Source organism: Neolamprologus brichardi, chromosome 9, assembly GCF_056152115.1.
Source record: "Neolamprologus brichardi isolate AB-2024 chromosome 9, ASM5615211v1, whole genome shotgun sequence".
NCBI classification, from domain to species: domain Eukaryota; kingdom Metazoa; phylum Chordata; class Actinopteri; order Cichliformes; family Cichlidae; genus Neolamprologus; species Neolamprologus brichardi.
The window spans coordinates 26,826,220-26,847,152 of NC_142112.1; the positions used below are offsets into that span (position 1 = coordinate 26,826,220).

The 20,933-nt window shown below is 42.0% G+C and overlaps 1 protein-coding gene across 1 annotated transcript; it reads left to right on the plus strand.

The window, feature by feature from the left end:
* The first annotated feature begins 9,783 nt into the window (after nucleotides 1–9,783).
* On the plus strand, nucleotides 9,784–20,931 carry LOC102792387 (regulator of G protein signaling 20). Its single transcript, XM_006795013.3, has 5 exons — nucleotides 9,784–9,882; nucleotides 10,892–11,052; nucleotides 16,708–16,791; nucleotides 16,882–17,116; nucleotides 20,028–20,931. The coding sequence occupies exons 2-5, from the start codon at nucleotides 10,895–10,897 to the stop codon at nucleotides 20,220–20,222; spliced, it is 672 nt and encodes a 223-aa protein (XP_006795076.1). The 5' UTR covers nucleotides 9,784–9,882; nucleotides 10,892–10,894; the 3' UTR covers nucleotides 20,223–20,931.
* The last annotated feature ends 2 nt before the right edge of the window (nucleotides 20,932–20,933 follow it).

The following is a 20,933-nucleotide window of genomic DNA, read 5'->3' on the forward strand; positions in this document are numbered from 1 at the left end:
AAAGAGCCACGGGTTCAAGACCCCTGAGGCAGACAATCATTTGCACCACCGCACCTTCCCACCATTTGAACTTGGTGTCCAGTATTGCCACAGCATGTGTATGGCAGCACCAAAGCAACTCCGAGATGCAAGTGACTGTGACAAAACAGCATATTTGACAGCCTGGGAGACAGAACAGCTGGCTTTTAGTCAAGAAGACGAGGCTTAAAGAGGCACGGACTAAAAAGGCTTTTTTCAGGTGGATAATGAACCGAGGGGCTTTTTCGCCATGAATAAAATTAAAAAGCTCTTGTGGAGTCCTGGAATATAAATAAAGGGTAGAATTGAGCATAATGAGCCCCCCCTTAACTTAACAAATGCTTCCAGTTTTTTGTTTGTTTTTTTTGGTACCTACTGATTTCCTCTTGCATTTTATGCAGATTGTGTAGAAGTGCCTTGCAATTCCAGGCAAAAGCTTTCAGGGAATCATTTCTGTGACCCGAAATGCACAAAAAATGAACACAGTCAAATTTTACATTAGAAAGTTTAAAATCTTGCCTAAAAAACTTCACTTTAATATTTCGTCCCTGCTTTCATTTGCAATGATTTTCAGGGGGTAGAGCCAAACATACTGCTGCAGCAGAAATAAGAGTCATACTTGACATGTGTTTCTGGAGCCTGTTTTAAATGTACAGTACTATATATAATACATCTATATAGTACTGTGTATATATATATTTTTTCATGGGAACAAATACAATGGATCCTCGACAAATCCTACCAACCAAAAAGGTGGAAGCCGAGTCGCTGACTTAATTTATTTTATTTCAGTGCAGCAAGCCATCACTTTCTCAGTCCAATTATTTTGGAGGAACATATTCCATTTCTCCCGACCTTCATTTTAACTGAGAGGGATCCCTAATTAGTTGCCATATTTTTCAAGTCGCTGTCCGCAGCAGATGAGGTGAGCCTTGCAATAGAGTAATAGCTGTGGCAGAACATTAAACCTTAACAGGCTTCCAGAAAGATGCTAAAAACAGCCCGAGTCCACATGACTGCCCGACTTTGAAGAAAACACTGAAATGTATGGTGTCACTACAGTCCTCTGCACAAGATGTGTGAGCATAGGGAGACAGAGAGCAGGTGGAGAATGATCGGGGGGTGGAGAGGAAGGAGGAGGTATACACTCAGTTTATAATGGAAGCCAGATTAGAAATCAAAGAATGATGTAGTGAATCATTTTAGTTTGCAGAGAAAAAATACACAAAAATACACCAAGGAATCAGCGCCAAACGCAAAAGAGCTGCAGTTTTGGGGGTTCTTTCTGGGAGGGGGGTCGTCTGCTGTTGCCTTTTTATGTGTTTGCCTTCCTCCACCTTCTGCTGGAAACTGTTCCTCTTTGGCAGCGAATGAGGCGTGAATATGAAGTACCTTGGTACTTGTCACTCCATTACCTGCTCTCTGTGCTTCTCATTACAACTCCTTCCCCTGGGAATGCATTCTCACTGCAGGGCGAGTGTATTCAAAAGCTTTGTGTTATGCTAGGTGTTCCTGTTGTTCTTTGCCTATGAGTGTATATATAAGCAACAAGCCCTTTTAAGGGAAAAAAGAAGCACAAAACAGAGCTTTTACAACTATATTATATAATGTATATTTAACACTGTGGCTGTATTGTGTCATTAGAGGACTAAGGAAAGTGTATTTGTTGGTTTAAGTGCTGAAAAATGTCAAATTCTGTTTGTAACTGTAACTAGACTTGCAAGAAGCAGTGGCAAAAATGCAAATGCAATGGTGTGAAAAAAGTGTTTGCCCCCGAAACCTAATAACTGGTTGGGCCACCCTTAGCAGCAACAGATGCAATCAAGTGTTTGTAATGACTGGCAGTGAGTCTTTCACAGTGTTGTGGAGAAATTTTGAACCACTCATCTTTGCAGAATTGTTGTATTTCAGCTGCATTGGAGGGTTTTCACCTTTTTAAGGTCATGCCACAGCATCTCGATCAGATTCAAGTCAGGAGTTTGACTGAGCTACTCCAAAGTCTTCAAGAATTAGTATACTGGGACATTTATACTTGTCTTTAATGCGTGGTTTTATTCAAACTGTGAAGCACTTTGTCACTGTATGTTTTAAAAGGTAATGTCAGAGTAGCCTTGTGATGCACAAGTTGAACAACAGGGTATAACAAGAAAAGTGTCTTGTTGACATTAGAACTTTTTCTAATTAAAACAAGAAGAATATCTCTTTTGATTCGGCACCTTTATTGTTAATAACAAGGCAGTTTCCCTGATTTATATGTGAGCATCATATTTTAACCAATGGACATTTCCAGAACTGGTTCTATTCTGGTTTAATAGCTAAAATCTTGTTTCATGGAGAGTCAGTCTACGGTGGCTCTGAGAGGTCAAATGCACTGCGCCTTAAGAAATCACCACCAAATAGAAAAACGCTGCAAAATTAATGGAAGCCAAATAAAACACCACAGAAATAGAAAAAACAATGCAAAAGTAAAATGAAAAAATTATTGTCACGTTACTGGACGCAAGAAAATGACAAAACAGCGAGAGAAGTGACAAAGTAACTGTAAATGGCTCATAACAAGTATTATATCATTCATGAAATTAAAACTCACACTGCCTGCATCTTCTTCTTATTCACAACATGAGTTAATACGCCGATTCCTTTAAGTGTGTCTCAGTGCAATCATTTGTTTGGGTTTCTGTCACTGCTTTTCTGTCACCCTATTGTTTCCCAAGAAAACATTGTGTTTTGTGAAATTTTCATATTTCTATTTCCACTGTGCTTTATTCCACTTTCTGTTGTGTTTTGCATGCTTTCGCAGCGTGTGTTTGACCTCTCGGGGCCACTGTACAGTACAAGGCTTTGACAGAAGTTACTTAAAAGGAAAGAACAAGACATTTTAGGTATCTGTAATATCAGTTCACCTGACTCAACTAAACCAAACTAAGGGATATATACCAGAAATTTGCAGTCAAACGATACAAACTACCACCTTGCTTGGTTTACACTGTTTGCTGTAAAAACAAAAGTCTCTTATCATGTTGGCACGATGGATCTGCTACGGCTTGGTGCTAATGAGGTGACACCCTGGTTCACTAACTCCAGAAAAGAAAACTTTTTTTCTTTAAGTCTTAACTCTGATAGTAAGTCAGTCCTTATCTCTGAACATCAGTGTCCAGCATCACTAATGCCGGCTAACAGAGCAAATCCCTGCAGCCAAGGCTCCAAAATCTTCTGCAAAGCCTTCACAGAAGAGTGGAAGCTTTTAGAGGAGCAGATCTATGCCCGTGGCTTTAATGTGAGATTTTTATAACTCTCATTTGTGTTCAGTTTTAGTATTCACATATACTTGTCACCACAGTGCTATATGTGTCATCAGATGTGTCAAAACAAGTCAAGCAAGTCATGATATCACACAGATACAGGAGGAATATAGCACAGTCTTCCACACGGGGATCTGGAAGGTGGATGAAGCATTAATCAGCATGCCTGCACTGTCAGTAAACATACATTTTTAATTCAGGTCCTGAATAAAAAATAAAACTGTTACGCTCTACTGGAAGCCCTCCAAAGGTAATATTCATCATTATGATTCCACCTCCCTGCTGCAAAGAGTCATATAGCGGATGTTCATTGTAAGCATCTGTCACAGGGTATTGCTTTCCGCAACAACAAAGAAAATCACAGCGGCAACCAAAACTTTAAATATCTATGAAGAGCTCGGAGGGAAAACAAATTAAGACACTTCTGAAGTTTTCATTTCATCAAAATGAAAGTGTCTGCCGACTGATGACGCCCCTCTTTTAAGCTGTATGCAGTCGGAGGTCTTCTGCTCCTTCTGTTCTTCTGATCCCTGTGGTTGCCTGTGGCTGGTTAACATTGTGGCAAACCAATTTCCTCCAGTAAGAACAGTTTGCCGGAAACCAGCTGCAGTTCTCTGACAGAGGGAAATGTGTTTCTATAAATGCACTGAAGTTCAAAGAAGAGAGGAAAAAACTTTCACTCATCTGTAAGTGGACTATTTTGTACACTAAAGACCAGATTTATAATGCAGAAGATGTGATGTTAGCCTAAAAGACATCGTCTCTTTGATGCGAATGGTGAGTTTTTAATGTCCCCAAGAGGCCAAAACATCAGTGTCATCGTATCTTATCCGGCCCACAGTTCAGCACAATTCACAGGTAACATGTGAAGTACTGAGAAGTCAAGGAGCTCACAAGCGGTCACACCCCTAAATGAAAGTGTTTGAGGGATATTATGTAATATGAGTAGTGACCTTGGCTGTAAAAGACATAAAATCTTCTAAAACATCACCATATCATGGCACTGACAATATTTATTGATGTCAGTGTAAGGCCCAAGGCACACAGGCCTAGAGACCAACTGGTACCCACCAGTCACTGTGGACAAATTTATAATTCTGACCAGCTGTGAGTGGTTGTTAGAGGTTGCTGGCAGTTCCTGTTAAAATGATTGCTCGAGCCCATATTACACAAACCTGGAGACCTCAAGATGTTTAAACATGACGGTTTCAACTGTAAAAAGGTGCAACTTTTACATTAAAGTCAGATTTCTCCATTTGCAGTTTGCACTCTTTCAAGTTTCACTACAGTTTGTTGGATAGTTAACAAATGTCAGTCAGTATCTTCCACGCAATCTGTGGGTGACTCTGGCAATGTGGTGGAAACCAAAGATAGCAAGACAGCCACAAAAGATCTCACTTGTACTCAGGTGTACTTTGCAGTACTTCATTTTTTTTTATAATTATATTTTTTTATAATTCGATCCCACTACCACACCACAGAAAATATTTGGCAACGTTAGTCCTTGGTTACTTATAGTTTAATAATACAAATATTAACAATCGATCCGTTCGTTTTCTTCTACTTATCCATGTCAGGGTGACAGGGATGCTGGAGCATGTCCCAGCTGTCATAGAGTGAGTGGTGGAGTAACCAATAGCAACCTGTTCTAGAACTCATGCAGACGCAGAAATTCACACCTATGGCCAATTTAAAATCACCAACTAACTTAACATGTGCATCTTTGGACTGTGGAAGGAAGCTGGAACACCCGGAGGAAGCCCACATGGGGCCTGAAGAACATTACACAACAAATTACACACAAAACCCCCTGCTGGCTGGTGGATTTAAACCCAGGAACCTCCTTGCTGTGAGGAAACGGTGCTAACCAGTTTTTCCCTATGGTGCTGAAAAGATTAAATACACGTTTATTATAGATTAAGACGGGGCATTCCTGATCCCAGGGGGAACATTAATGTGCGATAAAGTTAATCAAATTTGCTCAACCTTTAGCAGCTGCAACATTAAAGTTATATATGAGAAAATCCACAAGTAATTCCCATCCAGTAATATATGAGCAAGGCTTTCATGTGCTACTAAGTACTCTGCTTCTGCATGTCTACTTTCACTTAAAGTCCCAGGATTAAGCCACATCCATCAGCTGTGTGGATGTGATTCACCCGAGGACACATTCAGGTATATTCTTCAAAAAAACATACTGTGCAGCAGTGCCCTGCAGGGGCCTTCGAGATATTTCTGGCTCCCACTCACTCAGATATGCAACAGCCCAACATGGCCAGTCAAGCTGCAGAGCTGATAATAAAAAAAAAGGAAGTGAAGTCATTATAGTGGAAACTTCTGCAACTCTGAGATAAACTCTGGCGAGGAGTTCGCAGTGTGTAACTCTATTTTAAATCACTGAGCAAAAAATGTGAGAAAAACAATTACTTTCAACTCATTTGAAGATTTTTTACTCACTGCTAAAGCAGGAGTAATGACTTTTAATGAAGATGGTGAAATGAGAGACATAATAACCGGAGCGAGTGTAGCTGCACATTTCGTGCGTTCCACTCTGTTGGAAACTGCCTCGACAGACAGCTGGGTGGGTGATTTACTGAATGTCTTTTGGAAGGCTGGATCATTTTGTACAGGGCTGCAAGCTTTGAGACTGATACCATACTGAATTGAAAATGATGCCCATATCGGAGAGCCCTATTGGCTGTCAGGTTACAGGCGCTTGCATCCATGTGATAAGATTAAAAGATTCACACATGTGCTTATAACTGCATGTTCCAGCAGTAGATCACAGTAACAGTTATCTCACCGGAGAGCAGGCGGCATTAAAGAGGCAATTCCTCTTAAAGATTACTAGAGCGACGAGATGTTTGATTTATTGCGAACCTTAGGGCGAGAGACTCTGTGTGTGTTGAATATGTTTTATAGCTGCGTCACACATACAAAGTGGAAAGGCATGGGCATTCCCCCTCTGCTTCCAGCCAACCAGCTAGCATATTTCCACAGCTGCATATGCCAGTTCAGCTGAAGTGCATAATCTCATTTCACAAAATGTGCTGCACAGTGAAAAAATAAGCATATTCAGTGTGATTAGTTTTCCTCCCCTTTGCGTGTATGGAAGACGCACGAGGTCGTACATTGGACAGAAAGATTGAGAGGCCTCGAAGTTAGCATTTTAGCTGTTGTCATGTTGCCTTTTGTGGTTTGGGGGCTTTTTTAGGACTTAGATTACCTGAGGTGAGACCTACCAGACAGCTTGTATAAGCAAAAATAACCCCAATGTAGTTGTGTCTACTTGTACCAGGGCATAAACATGGTTGACTTTCATTTACAGTCAGGTATTTTAACATGGCAGTCTATGGAAATTGACTGCCAGCTTCAAGTGGCCATTCAGGGACAGCATTTTTTTTGCACTTGTGGTTTGGCTTCATTTTTGCAGCCTTGCGACGTCACTGCAGGAAAACATTCTCTTTTGGTTAGATTACGCAACCCTTCAGAATAATACAGCATGAAAAGCTGCTGTCTCCAGAATAGATTTTATCTTTTAAATTGGTGTCCACAAGTTCAAAGACTACAACTGCAGACAACAAAACTGTGTTTTCTATATTACCTTTTGCAGTTTGTTTTGTGTTCTTTTTTGCGACCCAGGGTGTTTTGCACTCTGCAAATAACACAAAATTTTATTTAAGGCTTACTCTGAAATTTTTTTTTTAACTCTGCCTTTAAACTTTGAATTGCAGTGTTGAAAGAGCCACTAAGATCCTTCACAGGTAAACACAGCATTTTATTGCTGTAGTTGGAGCTGATTTAAACTATATGCAGTTCGGTCATTTTACCCAATGGTTCACAACTTGAGGGCAATACTTACACAAATGGTCACCATGAGATGATAAATGTGGCAGGAAACGCTATTTCTGAAGTTTGTATTTACCTGTGAAGCTTTAGCTCCAAAATAGTTAATTACATATTTGCTCTACATGCAATAGATCCCTGGTTCAAAAGCAAAAGAAGACACAACCCCAACCTGACATGGTCATAAGCCAGCGTACTACTAGAGTTGGTCCAGACCCTGGATAAATGTGACAGTTGTGTTAAGAAAGACTAGAATGAATGTCTCTATTTGCTGAAACTACTGATAAATAACATACATTTACAGTCCTGATTTCTTCCTGCATATTGCCTATGCACACATAAAACCGTACCAAGATGTCAGACATGGTGGTGGTGGTGTGGTGGTCTGGGGCTGCTTCAGGACATGGGTGATTTGTTGTAATTAATGGAACCATAAATTTTGCTCTCTAATAGAAGCTCTAGCTGAAGGCAAAAGTCCAGCCATCATTTTGTGTCACGGTCCCTGGGTCTCATGCCCTTGGTTTTGTGTTTTCTGTTAGTTCATTATTCCTTTTGAGTTTTGAGAAATAATTTATGTTCTGTGTTATTTTATACTTCTTTATTAATGGTGTTATTTTGTATTTTCTTGTGTTAGTTATAGATGGCTTCAGATTTATTAGTTCCCTTTAGTGTTCCTGTTCTGTTCTTTCAGTCTTGTGTTTGGTTAGTTTTCTACAGCTGTGCACCTGTTTTCTCTTCCTTCATTACCTTCTGTGTATTTTGTCTCCATGTGTCCTTTGTCAAGTCATCCCTCTAAGCTGAGAGTTTCGTGGTCCCATATTTATATGTTTAATGATTTCTGAAAACCTTGGATTCCCAGGCTTGCTTTGTTTATTACTAACACAGCATAACATGACAGTTTGGCCCTGAAGCTCAAGCACACTTGGGTTATGCAGAAAGGTAATGATCCAATATACACCACCAAGTCCACCTCTGAAAGGCTCGAAAAGTAAAAAGGAAGGTTTTAGAGTGTAATTAAGTCAAAGTCCAGACTTAAACCAGATTGAGATGCTTTGGCGTGACCTCAAACAGGTCATTCATGCTCAAAAACCCTCCAATGTGGCTGAATTCAAACAATTCTGCAAAGAAGACTGGGACAAAATTCCTCCACAGTGATGTGAAAGACTCGCTGCCAGCTACCAAAAAGCCTTAATTGCAGTACTTGCTGCTGAGCGTGGCACAACCAGTTATTAGATTTGGGGGACAATTACTTTTTCACACGGGGCTATGTGGGTTTTGGATAACTAAAAAAATCCTTAATACATGAAATCATCCTTTAAAAGCTGCATTTTGGATTTACTCTGGTTATTTTTGTCTAATTTTCTAATTTGTTTGATAATCTGAAATATTTAAATGTGGGAAATATGCAAAAAAAATCAAATAGTTTTTACAGGGCTGTAAAATATGATTTGAGATATTCTATATTCTATAGCAATTTATAATCCAGTCACACCATTAAGCATTAGTGAGGTGATGTCATTTAGAAATACACCTATGTTTACCCATCTGTTACTGTGACACCATGTACACCTATCACTGCAGTACATGGTGTTACAACCCGACTCAGAAGCTGCAACAAAAGTATGGAGACTGACACCAGAGTTTCAAAAACAATAGGTTTGATTTTAAATTATTTTAAATTACATAGGTTTACATGGATTGACGTACAATAATAAGTAGCATTTATCTAAAAAGCTCCAGCGCATTTTCGTAACTGCAGCATTATATTTGACTCTGTTTTAATTTTCAGCACAATTGCATATTCTGAAAAGACAAATAACTGAGTGGTAAATGAACTGTGTAGAATAAATGATTAATAAAAGCCAGAGATTTTTAGCAATAAAAACTGATCTAAAATCCTGGCTTCAGCCCAGCATGAGGACAGATGGGTTTATGTAGCCTGCTCTCTACATAAAGCAGAATCTTGTCATGGCTGAAGAAGTACAGTGATTGTTTTTTTATATAATTTAGATTCAGTTTAGTTAACAGTCACTTAATCGAATTTTACTTCTCCTGTTTTGCCCTCCATTGGGCTCAGCATCCCCTGGGGATCTGCTGCTAGGCCCCGGCGTTTTTAAATAGAGCGCCGCTGCCCTCTGGTGGATTCAAGTGGTGCTGACCACACTGGGAGCACGCTAAGTACAGATGTTGATTTGGATCTTCCAGATGTTTGATTAAATTAGTCAGGGCTGTGACGTCTACAGCGTGTTAATATCTTCCACCACTGACTCCAGAATCCAAAAATGAACCCAGTAAAATAAATGCATTACCAACCAGATTATGAGTGATACAGGCAACGATTTAAGAATATATTACGTTTCTTCATAATTCAATTCAACAGAAATTGACCCAATCGCAGAAACTTTATTGATTATATACCAGCAGTATTTCATTGCCTTCAAAAACAAAACTCCCCATGAATAATAATTTACAAGAATTTCTGTTTATTATCTGTGCCGCGCAATAGACTTCCTGCCCCATCTGTCAAGAAGAAGCCATTGCCGTAACAGACAGCGCACATTGTGTTCTGGCAGTTAATGCATGGACGCAGAAAAATCTTTTCACACTTGCAGGAAACGCATGCGCATAGAGGAAACCAACTGGTTTGTGTCAAGCCGAGGCAGACGGACGTGATCGAGCCAAAAATCACCTGTATTCTGGCATTCATGGTGACACAGTGAGTACACATTTATATTTTTATAACAGTGAGAGCGTCTTAAAAACGACTGAAAGCACGACTGTTTGTGCAGTTTTTCTTCTTCTTCTTCTTTTCTTTTTTGGAAAATAAGGCGGGTAGTTACAGGGTCCAGTGAGGCTGAAGCATTCTTATCTGGATGTTCCTCCAGCAACCAGGAATATTAGAATTAATTTCTAGACAATTCGTGCACACTGTCATCCGTGCTAAAATAAAGTCATCGATCATTAAACGAACCTAGATATCAGCAGATCTGCTGCTTCTTTTTGCCTCTAAAGGGAGAGAGAATAATGTGAGTGGACGCGAAATTATCAGTATTTCTGATCATAATGATTGCATTATGTTCCTATAAATGGCTGCTTGCTGTAGGGAGACTGTTTTCCTTGTATCGTGTATGCTCCCGAGGATGCGATTGCTGCGGTCCAGGAGTAACGCCTTGTCGCTATCATTACTGCTCATCCCTCACAGACGGAGAGGGGAGATGGGGGAGAGAGGGGGGGGAAACAGGGGGGCGGGGGTTGTTGCTCATCACATTGGGTTTTGTTACATTCAGCATAATCCAGCAAACCCTTGATAAAAAAAAAATCCACTGGCTTCTCGAGCTGTTTGCACTCATATATTTATTTATTTCATGTCGATTGCTGTTGCATTGTGCAAAAGTTGACCTCTCGCTTGCAGATCGTGAAGTGTTCGCGCATTCCGCAAGACACGTTTATTCACCTCAGGTAGTTTCAATTTACCAAGCACGGATTTCAGCACGAGATTTCCATATCATTTAGGCTTGAGTCGCTTTTTTTCCTTCTCTCAATCCTTCTTAGAGCTGCGCGCCGGCTGTCAGATCTCTAATCTCTTGCGATTTCTTGGACTGTGATGTTTTGCGTGTGATACTTCCGCTTAATGCGGTAATGATCTTCCAGTGAAACCTCTCCTACCACCATCACCACCACCCTGCTTTCCGCGCAGCTCTCTCACTGGGGTCTTCTGCTTTCAGCCCATGGGCTCAGAGCGGGAGGAGATGCGTAAGAGACAGATGCAGGTTCATCAAGAAGCAGCTGCCAGTGTCCTCCAAGCGCGCCACAGAATGGGAAACACCCCCACCAACGCCTCAAATGCCTGCTGCTTCTGCTGGTGCTGCTGCTGTAGCTGTTCCTGGTAAGGAGAAACACTCCACTGAATCCCACACAGCAGGGCTGGAGCTAGGAAAGATGTGGACCAAGGCATGCATATAGAGTGGGGAGGGTGGGGGACGTCCACACACAGATTTATACACTGATGACTTAAGTCCTCTCATTAATTACATTTCCTTAAATTTCACGGGTTCATGAGTTTTGCATGAGTTGCTAGCTGTTGTTGTGTTGCCGAGATGAATCCTGAACTCACCCAAAATTGGTCCAGCAGGACAAATTGGTGTCAGCTGTAGCTAAATTCACAGCTAATGAGACATATGGCATGCGTTTGTACAAGGAGCAAGATGTCAAATGGTGTGGCTACGTACAATTCGGGAGGGAGGGTGTCGTTTGCAGTTCTTTGGGGGCTGCATGCAGTGAAAGGAGATAGTGAAGGGGAGGGTAGTTGCCTTCTTTAGCTAGTGTAGGGCTGGGCATAGGAATGCAAGGTGCTGTTGTTGCTCCTGAGTGAGCTGCTGCTTTGAATGCCATTGTCTCCACGCATTATTCTATGTCTCTGCCAAAGCCCCACTCAAGTGGATCTTGTTTTTGAGCAATTTTAGTATCTCTGTTTTGCTTTCATGTCTCCCACTGATCACCAATTGTTATTTTTACTTCCAAAACACGTGTTTAAGGCACCAAAGTGGGATCCACAAATCACTTTAGTTGCCACAGAAAGGAGTGCGCCACGCTCGAAAAACGCTGAACAACCCTGCCCAGTGAACTGCACTAAAGTGTAGCCAGAACGTACAGTGTTGTATTTTATCTACACCTAGGTAAAACTAAAGAAGAAAAAATGCAATTTGAAATCTAAAACAGAATGCAAGCACAACTACACAACTATAGCAATGCATAATAGATAGCAATAAGACTAAAAGGACAGTTCTTTTAAAAGCAATGAAATATGCACAGGAAATGAAACCGGTCTTAAAAAGAAATAAAAATATGCAGCAGTTTCCTTGAATTTCCTGTTCAAGTTAAAAACAAGAATATGACAAACAAAATACAGCACTCATGCTCTATAATAAGATGGCGAGTATAACAAAATGTGTTACATATAGCCTGTCAAGATGCATGAGGGAAGGAAGAGGTTCAGCTGATAAGCACCTGATGGAAAAAAAACACCCAAACCTTAAAGTGTTCTGGTTTTGTGACTTCACAATGCCAATGTTTATGGTTTTTGGCAATTCTATCACACAGATTTCACAGACTATAATAGCATTTTTGTCATTTATGATAGATTAAACAGAAAAATCTACTGCTGTAACACTGAGTTTATTGATTGCTGAGTAAGTGGACCAGGAAAACAACCAGTCATCACATTAATCCAGTGTTTTCACAACTCATTTCCCAACAGAGCTGCAGGATTCTCGAAATGCGATTCAGGATCCCTAGAGCTCTGCAACCAATAAGATTGTTGTATTACTAAAATGGGTATATCTACAGATAGGGACAGTACTGTGCAAAGTCTTGAGCCAGCCCTCATGTCTGTATATCTTCCTCGGAAAATGGGAATTGGGTGCATGTGTTACTGAAATATGTGCAAACATACATGGAAACACAGTATATAAGACAAAAACTGAGTTTGTACAATTTTGATGAGCTTGACAGTTATTGTTTGGTATGAACACCTTTATTCTTCAACACAGCCTGAACTATTTAGACAAGCTTCCTTGTAATTTCTTTAAGTAGTCTTCAGAATAGTTCTCCAGGCTTCTTGAAGGCCATTCAAAGCTCTTCTTTGGACGTTAGCTGCCTTTTGTTGTGTTTTCTGTCAAGATGACCCCACCCTGCTTCAGTAATATTGTGGTCCAGGCTACTGGGAGGCCAATCCATGACTCACAGACAACCACTTTGTGTTTTTTGTTTTGTCCAGGTATGCTTTTACTGCATTAGGAGTGTGTTTGTGATCATTTTAATACTGAAAAATCAAGCCATTGCCATTCAAATGTGATGGTGGATCAAATCTGATGGTAATTTTTGGTGTTCATATTTCCATCAGCCTTGATGCCAACACCTCTGGCTGATGTTCTAAAAGAGGACTTTTGTGCAGTAGCATGAGCTTAATGTTTTTAACTCTGAAGCTATGGAAACTCTCATATGATTTTGAGTCATCACGTCACATGTCTGGAGTATTTTGCTTGAAAAGTTTTAGAATGCAAATAGTGCTGAGCATAAGAGTACAAATGGTAGTGAAGGTGTATATTCAGTTTGTTATTAGGACTATTTTGTCCTCTGTAAGTGGTCCCTGCTCCCAAAAAAGCTTCCACAAACAGCAAATCATGAAGAAAGTGGTCATTACAAGTTCCCAGAGCAAAAGTTTACGCCGCCAACTGTCTTGGTTTGTCCAAACAATGATATTTAATTTGCAGAGACATAAACCAGAAAACGTTAAATCAAATAAAAATCTAATAGTTTCCGTCTGGAATAAAATGAGACGTATGTTGTAGTTACAGCTCAACAACAGATGCACCTCCCTTTTGACTCCAACCTCTCATTCATTTACCAGCAGCACCATTCACGCAGCAACCCAGAAAAACAGATACTCAGTGGCCCTGTGACCGGCGCCGGCTCTCGTCGGATGGAGGCCTCAGGGGGGGTTAAGCTTGTTTTGGAATTATCAGCTATTTGCTTTTGCTTCCTCTGAGGACAGCCGACCTGTTGTATGCAGAACATGGTCGCGATAATTCACTCCGCTGGGGATGAGTAATACGTTTTTTATTCTACATCTGTATGACTTCAATTTAATTGTTGCACAGCTTCAAACACCACATTCCCAGGTGGGATGGCTCACAATGGACTCTCACCTGAACCAATTAGCCGACAGCCAGCTGCTACTTCAGGCAGAGGGAACGTTTTAATTCCACACAGGTGAGACTCACAGGATGAGCTGGACAGTTGACACACTATACTTTTTACGCAAACGTTCCCAGTGGATCAGCCTGAACGTGCTGTAAATGTTCTCTCATTTCAAATGAAGAAGAAACTATAGAATGCATAGTGCTCCTGCTACACTACACTGTAGGAAATCAGTGTTTGCAATAGATTTTTTGACTGCAGATTGCATGAAATTTAAAGTATTTCTGGGTTTTGATATTATCTCAGACTAGTGTCTACATATAGAGTATGTAGACACCAGCCCCTTTTTAATGTGTACCATTTGGGATTGGCTTCTTAGTTTTATTTAAGGGAAGTCATGAGGCTAGACTGTATAATATTAAACCAATGGTTCCTCAAGTTTTTGATTGTTTGCTGCTGGAGAAATTTTAAAGTCCATATAATGCATTTGGGGTATGTCACTTTCCCTGTGAATGTAAAGAGTTAGCAGAGTTATAATGTAATATTGAAAGGAGTTATACAAAGAAAAACACTGCTCCTGAAAGCACACCATAAAAACGTGGCCATCACAACCATCACATTGCTTTTGGCCTCTGCATTTTGAGGCCTTAAGGTTAGTGTATTGGTCACCACCATGGTGGCTTTTTGGGAGCCAGAAGTAACTGTATCTGGACAAGAGGGTGGAGTGTTAAGTGATCAGCTAGTTCTAGCAAGCCTGGTTACAAGGCTCTAGCTATATGTGAAAAAGAAGATTTTCACAGGACTACATAGAGTCCTGTTTGATTTGCTCCTGTGCTTGGAATCGTTGTCCTGTTGGGTGAACCAAACGTGGGCCAAGCTTTAGCTGCTCAACAGATGGCCTCACCTTTGACTCTAGAATACTTTTGATATGCAGGGGAGATTGTAGTCAAACCAATGAATAGTGCATAGAGTTGTGTGAAAAGTTTGGATCTACTAATAAGCGGTTTGAATGTCACAGATCCATTGTATACATTGTTTAACTGTCTTCATGATGTGAGAACCTGGCTATCTCAAAACTCTCTAACCTTGAATGACAGTAAAACTGAAGTTATTGTCTTCAACCATATTCCATTGAACCAACAAACTGTTACCCTTGGCCCACTTGCTAGCTACCTCTCCCACGTTGTAAGAGACCTTTGGGTACTCTTGGATAGCTCCTTCAAATTAGAGAAACAAGTATCTACTGTGGTTAAATCCAGCTTCTATTAGCTACATCAAATTTCTAAAGCTAAACCTTTCCTCTCCCCCAAGGACCTTGAAAAGCTTATTCATGCATTCATTACCTCTAGACTGGACTATTGTAACTCCCTCTATTTAGGCCTCCCTCACTCCTCTTTTCACCGGTTGCAATTAGTACAGAACGCTGCTGCACGCCTTTTATCGGGTGCCAGAATGCATGATCATATGACTCCAGTTTTAGCCAAGTTACACTGGCTTCCTGTGAAATTTTGCATTGATTTTAAAATTCTTTTACTCGCTTATAAAGTCTTAAATAACACTGCCCCTAGCTATTTAACAGAACTTCTTCATTTGTATAATCCTATAAAAGCACTAAGATCTTCTAACCAGATGCTCTTAATGCAACCTAAGTCTAGGTTGAAAACCAGAGGCGATCGTGCCTTTGCTATTGCAGCTCCTTGACTGTGGAACAACCTCCCTATTGCCATTCGCTCTTCTGAGACTGTTCAGTCTTTTAAATCTCGTTTAAAGACCCATCTTTTTACTCTGGCTTTGATGTAAGATTATCATTTGGTTGGTTTCTATGTTTGTCTCGTCTTGCGTTGTATTTGTCTTATTTTTATTTTCCTAATTTGTGAAGCACTTTGATCAAAACTGTTGTTAAATGTGCTATATAAATAAATTTTGATTTGATTTGATTTGAAGCCCAAAGTAAAAGGAAAAAAATACTACAGTTTAACTTGGCAAAGCTGAAGCACAAACATCTTGGATGGCTATACCTCACAGACATGACATTAGTCATCATGACATTAGTCAGATAATCTATTTTACACAAAAGTACAACCGCGGTGCAGTGCATTGACTTTTGGACAGCTGTGAATCTGCACAGCTGGGCTGCTAATGCCAGTATCCTGAACAATGAGTTTTACATATTAAAAAATACCAGATTATAAACGTATTTTTTCATGCTCTAAATTTGGGCATTTTAACACGGAAGTCAGTGGGTATTGACTCGATTATGGAGCCAGCCTCAAGTGGCCACTAGAGGAAATGCAGTTTTTGGCTCCAGAGGTTGCTACTTGCATCATCATGTAACATATTTACACAATGTCTGCTTTGAGGCTAGCTGGTACACCTGCAAACAAATTATGAGCAGTCGGCCATTATTTCTAAATTGTTTAGCCACAAGCATGTGGTTTAAAATGTTCTCTTATTGGCTGTAAGGACAAATACAGTCGTGATGCACGTCACAGCGACTGAGGAATAAATGCATTACTTTTAATTCTCATGGTAACGTCAGCACACTGCATGGCTAATGTAGCTACAGATCCCATTAGTTCTGATCGTAGGCCCAGAGTGACACAAACTCAAACAACAGCGGGTGTTTTCATGTCTCCTTAAGGGCCTCCACATGTATTTTGCCATGCATTGAATTATAACATGTATTTATTCTGTCTGATAACAAATGGTCACATTAGAAGATTTTCCAATTTTGAATGTCTAGCTCAAGCTGCAGGGTGAAAAACTGAAAACCGAGTGACAAACTGCTTTAAAAACATTCATGATCAAAGCGTCAAAGCTCTCCGTGTTATTTGTCTTTCAGTTTGACTGTTAGAAACGAAGACGAAACAATACAAAGGTCCACGTTTGAGAGCAGGACGGACAAAACCACTAATTGCGAAGAAAGGTGAGAAACAGTTCAGCGATACAGAATCTGTGACATTGCTGTGGAAATTCGGTGACATGCCAACGCATCCATTATTCTTTTATTTTCCAGCCCAAAGCCTACTCTGGAAGACACTCGCTCCTGGGCGATGTCATTTGAAAGGGTGATGAAAAGTGCAGCCGGGCGAAGCTGCTTCAGGCAGTTCCTGAGAACAGAGTTCAGCGAGGAGAACATGATGTTCTGGCTCGCCTGCGAGGAGCTCAAAAAGGAGACGAACAAGACTGTGGTCGAGGAGAAAGTTCGCCAGATCTATGAGGACTTCATCTCCATCCTTTCCCCTAAAGAGGTGAGACTCTACTTAGAATGATCATATCTAAGTTTATCAACAGAAAATCATAAATGTGTTTGTGGCAGGAATAAGGCACGGCGGGTCCAGGGATCAGTGTTTTCAGACATTTATTCACAGCACCTCACACCACCCGCCACCAACCCCTGACTCCCTGTGTTTTAACACGGCGGGGGTGATTGCGGATGCCGTGCAGGTGCGTCCGCACGGCACCGCAGACCACGCCCCACCACACACCCTCATCTCCCGATTGAGGCCGGGGAGTCATCCGGCCGAACCTACTCCCCCCCCACCCCACCGGTTGGGGGGAGCAAAGTCCGTTGCGGAGGCCGCCCACACCTCCAATGGCGGCGAGCCTTGTCCGGGGGTCGGCCACGCCTCCAGCAGCAGCGGCGAAACCGGTCCGGAGGCCGGCTACCCGGCAAGCCGGCACGACCCCGGGAGGGGCTCACTACCCGGCGCATCTGACGCTCCGGGGCAGCTCGACCTCGGGCACAGGTCGAGCAGGCTCCCCTGGCACGGGGACCGCCATCTCCCCTCCCGGTTTCTCCACCTCTTCCGGCTGGAGCGGCTCGTCCGCCGCTGGCTGGGGCGCTGGCGGGAGCGGCTCGTCCGCCGCTGCCTGGGGCGCTGGCGGGAGCGGCTCCTCTTCCTCCAGCCGGTGCAGACCCTCGCGCGCCTCGTCTGCCGCCTCCGGTCGGAGCGGCTCGTCCACCGCTCCCGGCAGGAGCAGCCCTTCACCCGGCTGTTCCCCCTCCTCCGGCAGGCGCAGATCCCCGCGCGCCTCGTCTGCCACCTCCGGCTGCTCAGGTGCCCCACGCGGCTCCTCCACCGCTTCGCTGTCCTCGGTACACACCTGTGGGGGTGGCGCCCAGGCCCAGAGCAGCGCCGCCAGCTCCCCAATCCGTTGCAGGTGGCGCTCGGACTGGTCCTGCAGCTCTGCCTGCTGGCGACGCACCTCCGCCGCCTGCTCCCGCTGGGCGGCCGCCATTTCGGCCACCCTCTGGGCCAGCACCTCCGCTCCCTGGCTCCGATAAGAACCCGCCGTGCCGCCTCCTGGGTTTCGGCACCACTGTGGCAGGAATAAGGCACGGCGGGTCCAGGGATCAGTGTTTTCAGACATTTATTCACAGCACCTCACACCACCCGCCACCAACCCCTGACTCCCTGTGTTTTAACACGGCGGGGGTGATTGCGGATGCCGTGCAGGTGCGTCCGCACGGCACCGCAGACCACGCCCCACCACAGTGTTCTCTAGCCTTGATCTTCTCAGATATGTTATGATAAGTTATCATTTTTAAAATATCAAAACATTTTTTATAATCTGCAGATTAGCTTATTGTAAATAAATTTTGGATGGAAGAATAATCAGCTCAGTTTCTTTGTCCCAAGTAGCAACCATATTATCACATATGTTTTACTACAGTTCAAATGCTGACACTCAACACATTCTCACTCCTGAGGCGTAATATTGCAGATTGCTTTTGCTGCTTTGCAGGCAGCTTTTATGTTCCTTTTTTTTTTTAGCTCTAAGATCAAGTTCACCAAAAGTCTCACAGTGGCTGTTTTAGGGTGTAGAGTGTATATAGAGTCAGGGTGTCAAAGTATAACAGCACTGACTACAAGTGGAGTATTATAAATATCATGTTAATGACAGGCTGCAAGAACAGTATTGTTAATAACCTACCAACAGCAAGTGTAGCTACCAGTAACATAAACCAGCCAACAGCCATAAAAAAGAAAAAAGACTAGCTAGAGACCACTAAACAACATATAAAAGGCATGTGAACTGACAGCTTGAAGTCGCCTTACTAATTTATGGATTATGTCAAAAGAAGGCATGTAAGTAGATATTTTTGAGTCAAAAGTGGTAAAAGCAGTAATTTTACATTTTCAAGCTGGTAGCAGGAAGCCTCGTTGATATACACTCACTGGCTACTCCATTAGTTACATGTTGCTAGTACCAGGCTGGACCCCCTATGCCTTCAGAACTGCCTTCATTCATCATAACACAGACTCAACAAGGTGCTGGAATCATTCCTCGGAGATTTTGTTCCATAATGACACAACAGCATCAAACAGTTGCTGTATTGTATCGAGATGGTCATGAAGAGATGGGCGTGGTCAGCATCAGTACCCAGGTAGGCTGGGGTGTTTACACGACACTCAGTTGGTATTAAGAGACTGAAAGTGTGCCATGAAAATATCCCACACATTATTAAACCAGAAGCCTGAACCGCTGATAGAAGGCAACAGAAATCTAAATCTTTTTTTGTCCAGTCTTGGTGAGCCTGTGTGAACTGTAGTATCAGTTTCCTGTTCTTAGCGGACATCAGATCACTCGGAGTGGTCTTCAGCTGGTGTGGGCCATCTGCTTCAAGATTCAGCATGTTGTTTATTCACTCTTCTGTAGATCTTTCTTATAACAAGCAGTTATTTGAGCTACTGTCGCCTTCTTGCCAGCTTAAAGCAGGCTGACCGTTCTCCGAGCTCTGGCATCAACAAGACTTTTTCACCCAGAGAACTGAGGCTCACAGGATTTTTTCTCTTTTCCACTCTGCTTAAACTCTAGAGATGGTTGTGTGGAGACATCTCAGTAGATCTGCAGTTAAAATATTTAGACCAGTCCAACTGGAACATTCACTTAAATCACATTTATTCTCTATTCTGATGCTCAGTTTGAACTTCAGCAGGTCATCTCGACCACGTCGACATGCCTAAATGTATTGAGTTGGTGCCGTGTGATTGGCTAATAAGGCATTTGCAGTAACGAGCAGTTAAACAAGCATCTCAAAGTGTCACGCAGAGTATAAAATCCTCGTGTGGAAGTTGTTTTGTCTTTTTATATGTGCATTTTTTTAATCCATCATCCGTGCTATTGAACATTCTTCTGTCTCCTCGTCCACTCCAGGTCAGTCTGGATTCACGCGTCCGAGAAGTGATAAACCGCAATATGCTTGAGCCGACCTCGCACACGTTCGACGATGCTCAGCAGCAGATCTACACGCTGATGCAGAGAGACTCATACCCCCGCTTTATAAACTCATCTGCGTACGCAGATCTGCTGAAGAGCCTGGAGGAGTCTCAGTCTCCCTCCGAGCCATAGACTCTCCACTGCCACACAATGCTTTCTAGCGCATGCGTCCCACCTGAAGGAGTTTTGTGTTCATGTTGGAGTCCTGCTATTTAAAGAAAGACAGACGTGAAAATGAACACTACTTATCCAGCTGTAACTGCTGTTTATTTACCCACAATTAGCTTACGAAAACCTTTGGAGCAAACAAGAACAAATGCTCGGTTCAGCATCAGTTACTTGTCTAAAACATATCTATATTTTTATATACTCCCTAGCGCTTGACATTGCACTTTTCTACCTTGTTTAATGAGGGAACGCATGTATCTGTGAGCACTGCATTTGTATTTAGGTATATTGTGAGCCTTAATGCATATCCAGTTCTTGTAGAAACTAGTAGTTTTTATTTAACGGTAAAATTAAGAAGAAGGAAAGTGCCTTGGAATAAGATCTTCTACACTAGCACCTTTGGTCTAAAACGAATGGTGCGACAATGACTTCACACGTTGGTGCTTTTAGCTCTTCTCAAAGATCAAAGTTTTTACAACTTGATGAGCTGATACCCAGAAATAGATCTTGTCTTTGTGTTTGAATACTGTGATACTAGTCTATATTTAATTTAAGCAAAACAGGGAAAAAACAAACTGAATACATGACCATGACCACTGATATATTTGTGTATTTAAAAAGGAATTTGTGTGAAATAACTATATGAATTCTCACATAAATAAAGCACAATCATAC

Excerpts from the sequence above, each read along its gene's own strand:
- LOC102792387 (XM_006795013.3), top strand. The coding sequence starts at position 10,895 with ATGGGCTCAGAGCGGGAGGAGATGCGTAAGAGACAGATGCAGGTTCAT. Across the intron at positions 11,053-16,707 it reads TGCTGCTGTAGCTGTTCCTG|TTTGACTGTTAGAAACGAAG; the intron begins GTAAGGAGAAAC and ends TTTGTCTTTCAG. Across the intron at positions 17,117-20,027 it reads CCATCCTTTCCCCTAAAGAG|GTCAGTCTGGATTCACGCGT; the intron begins GTGAGACTCTAC and ends CGTCCACTCCAG.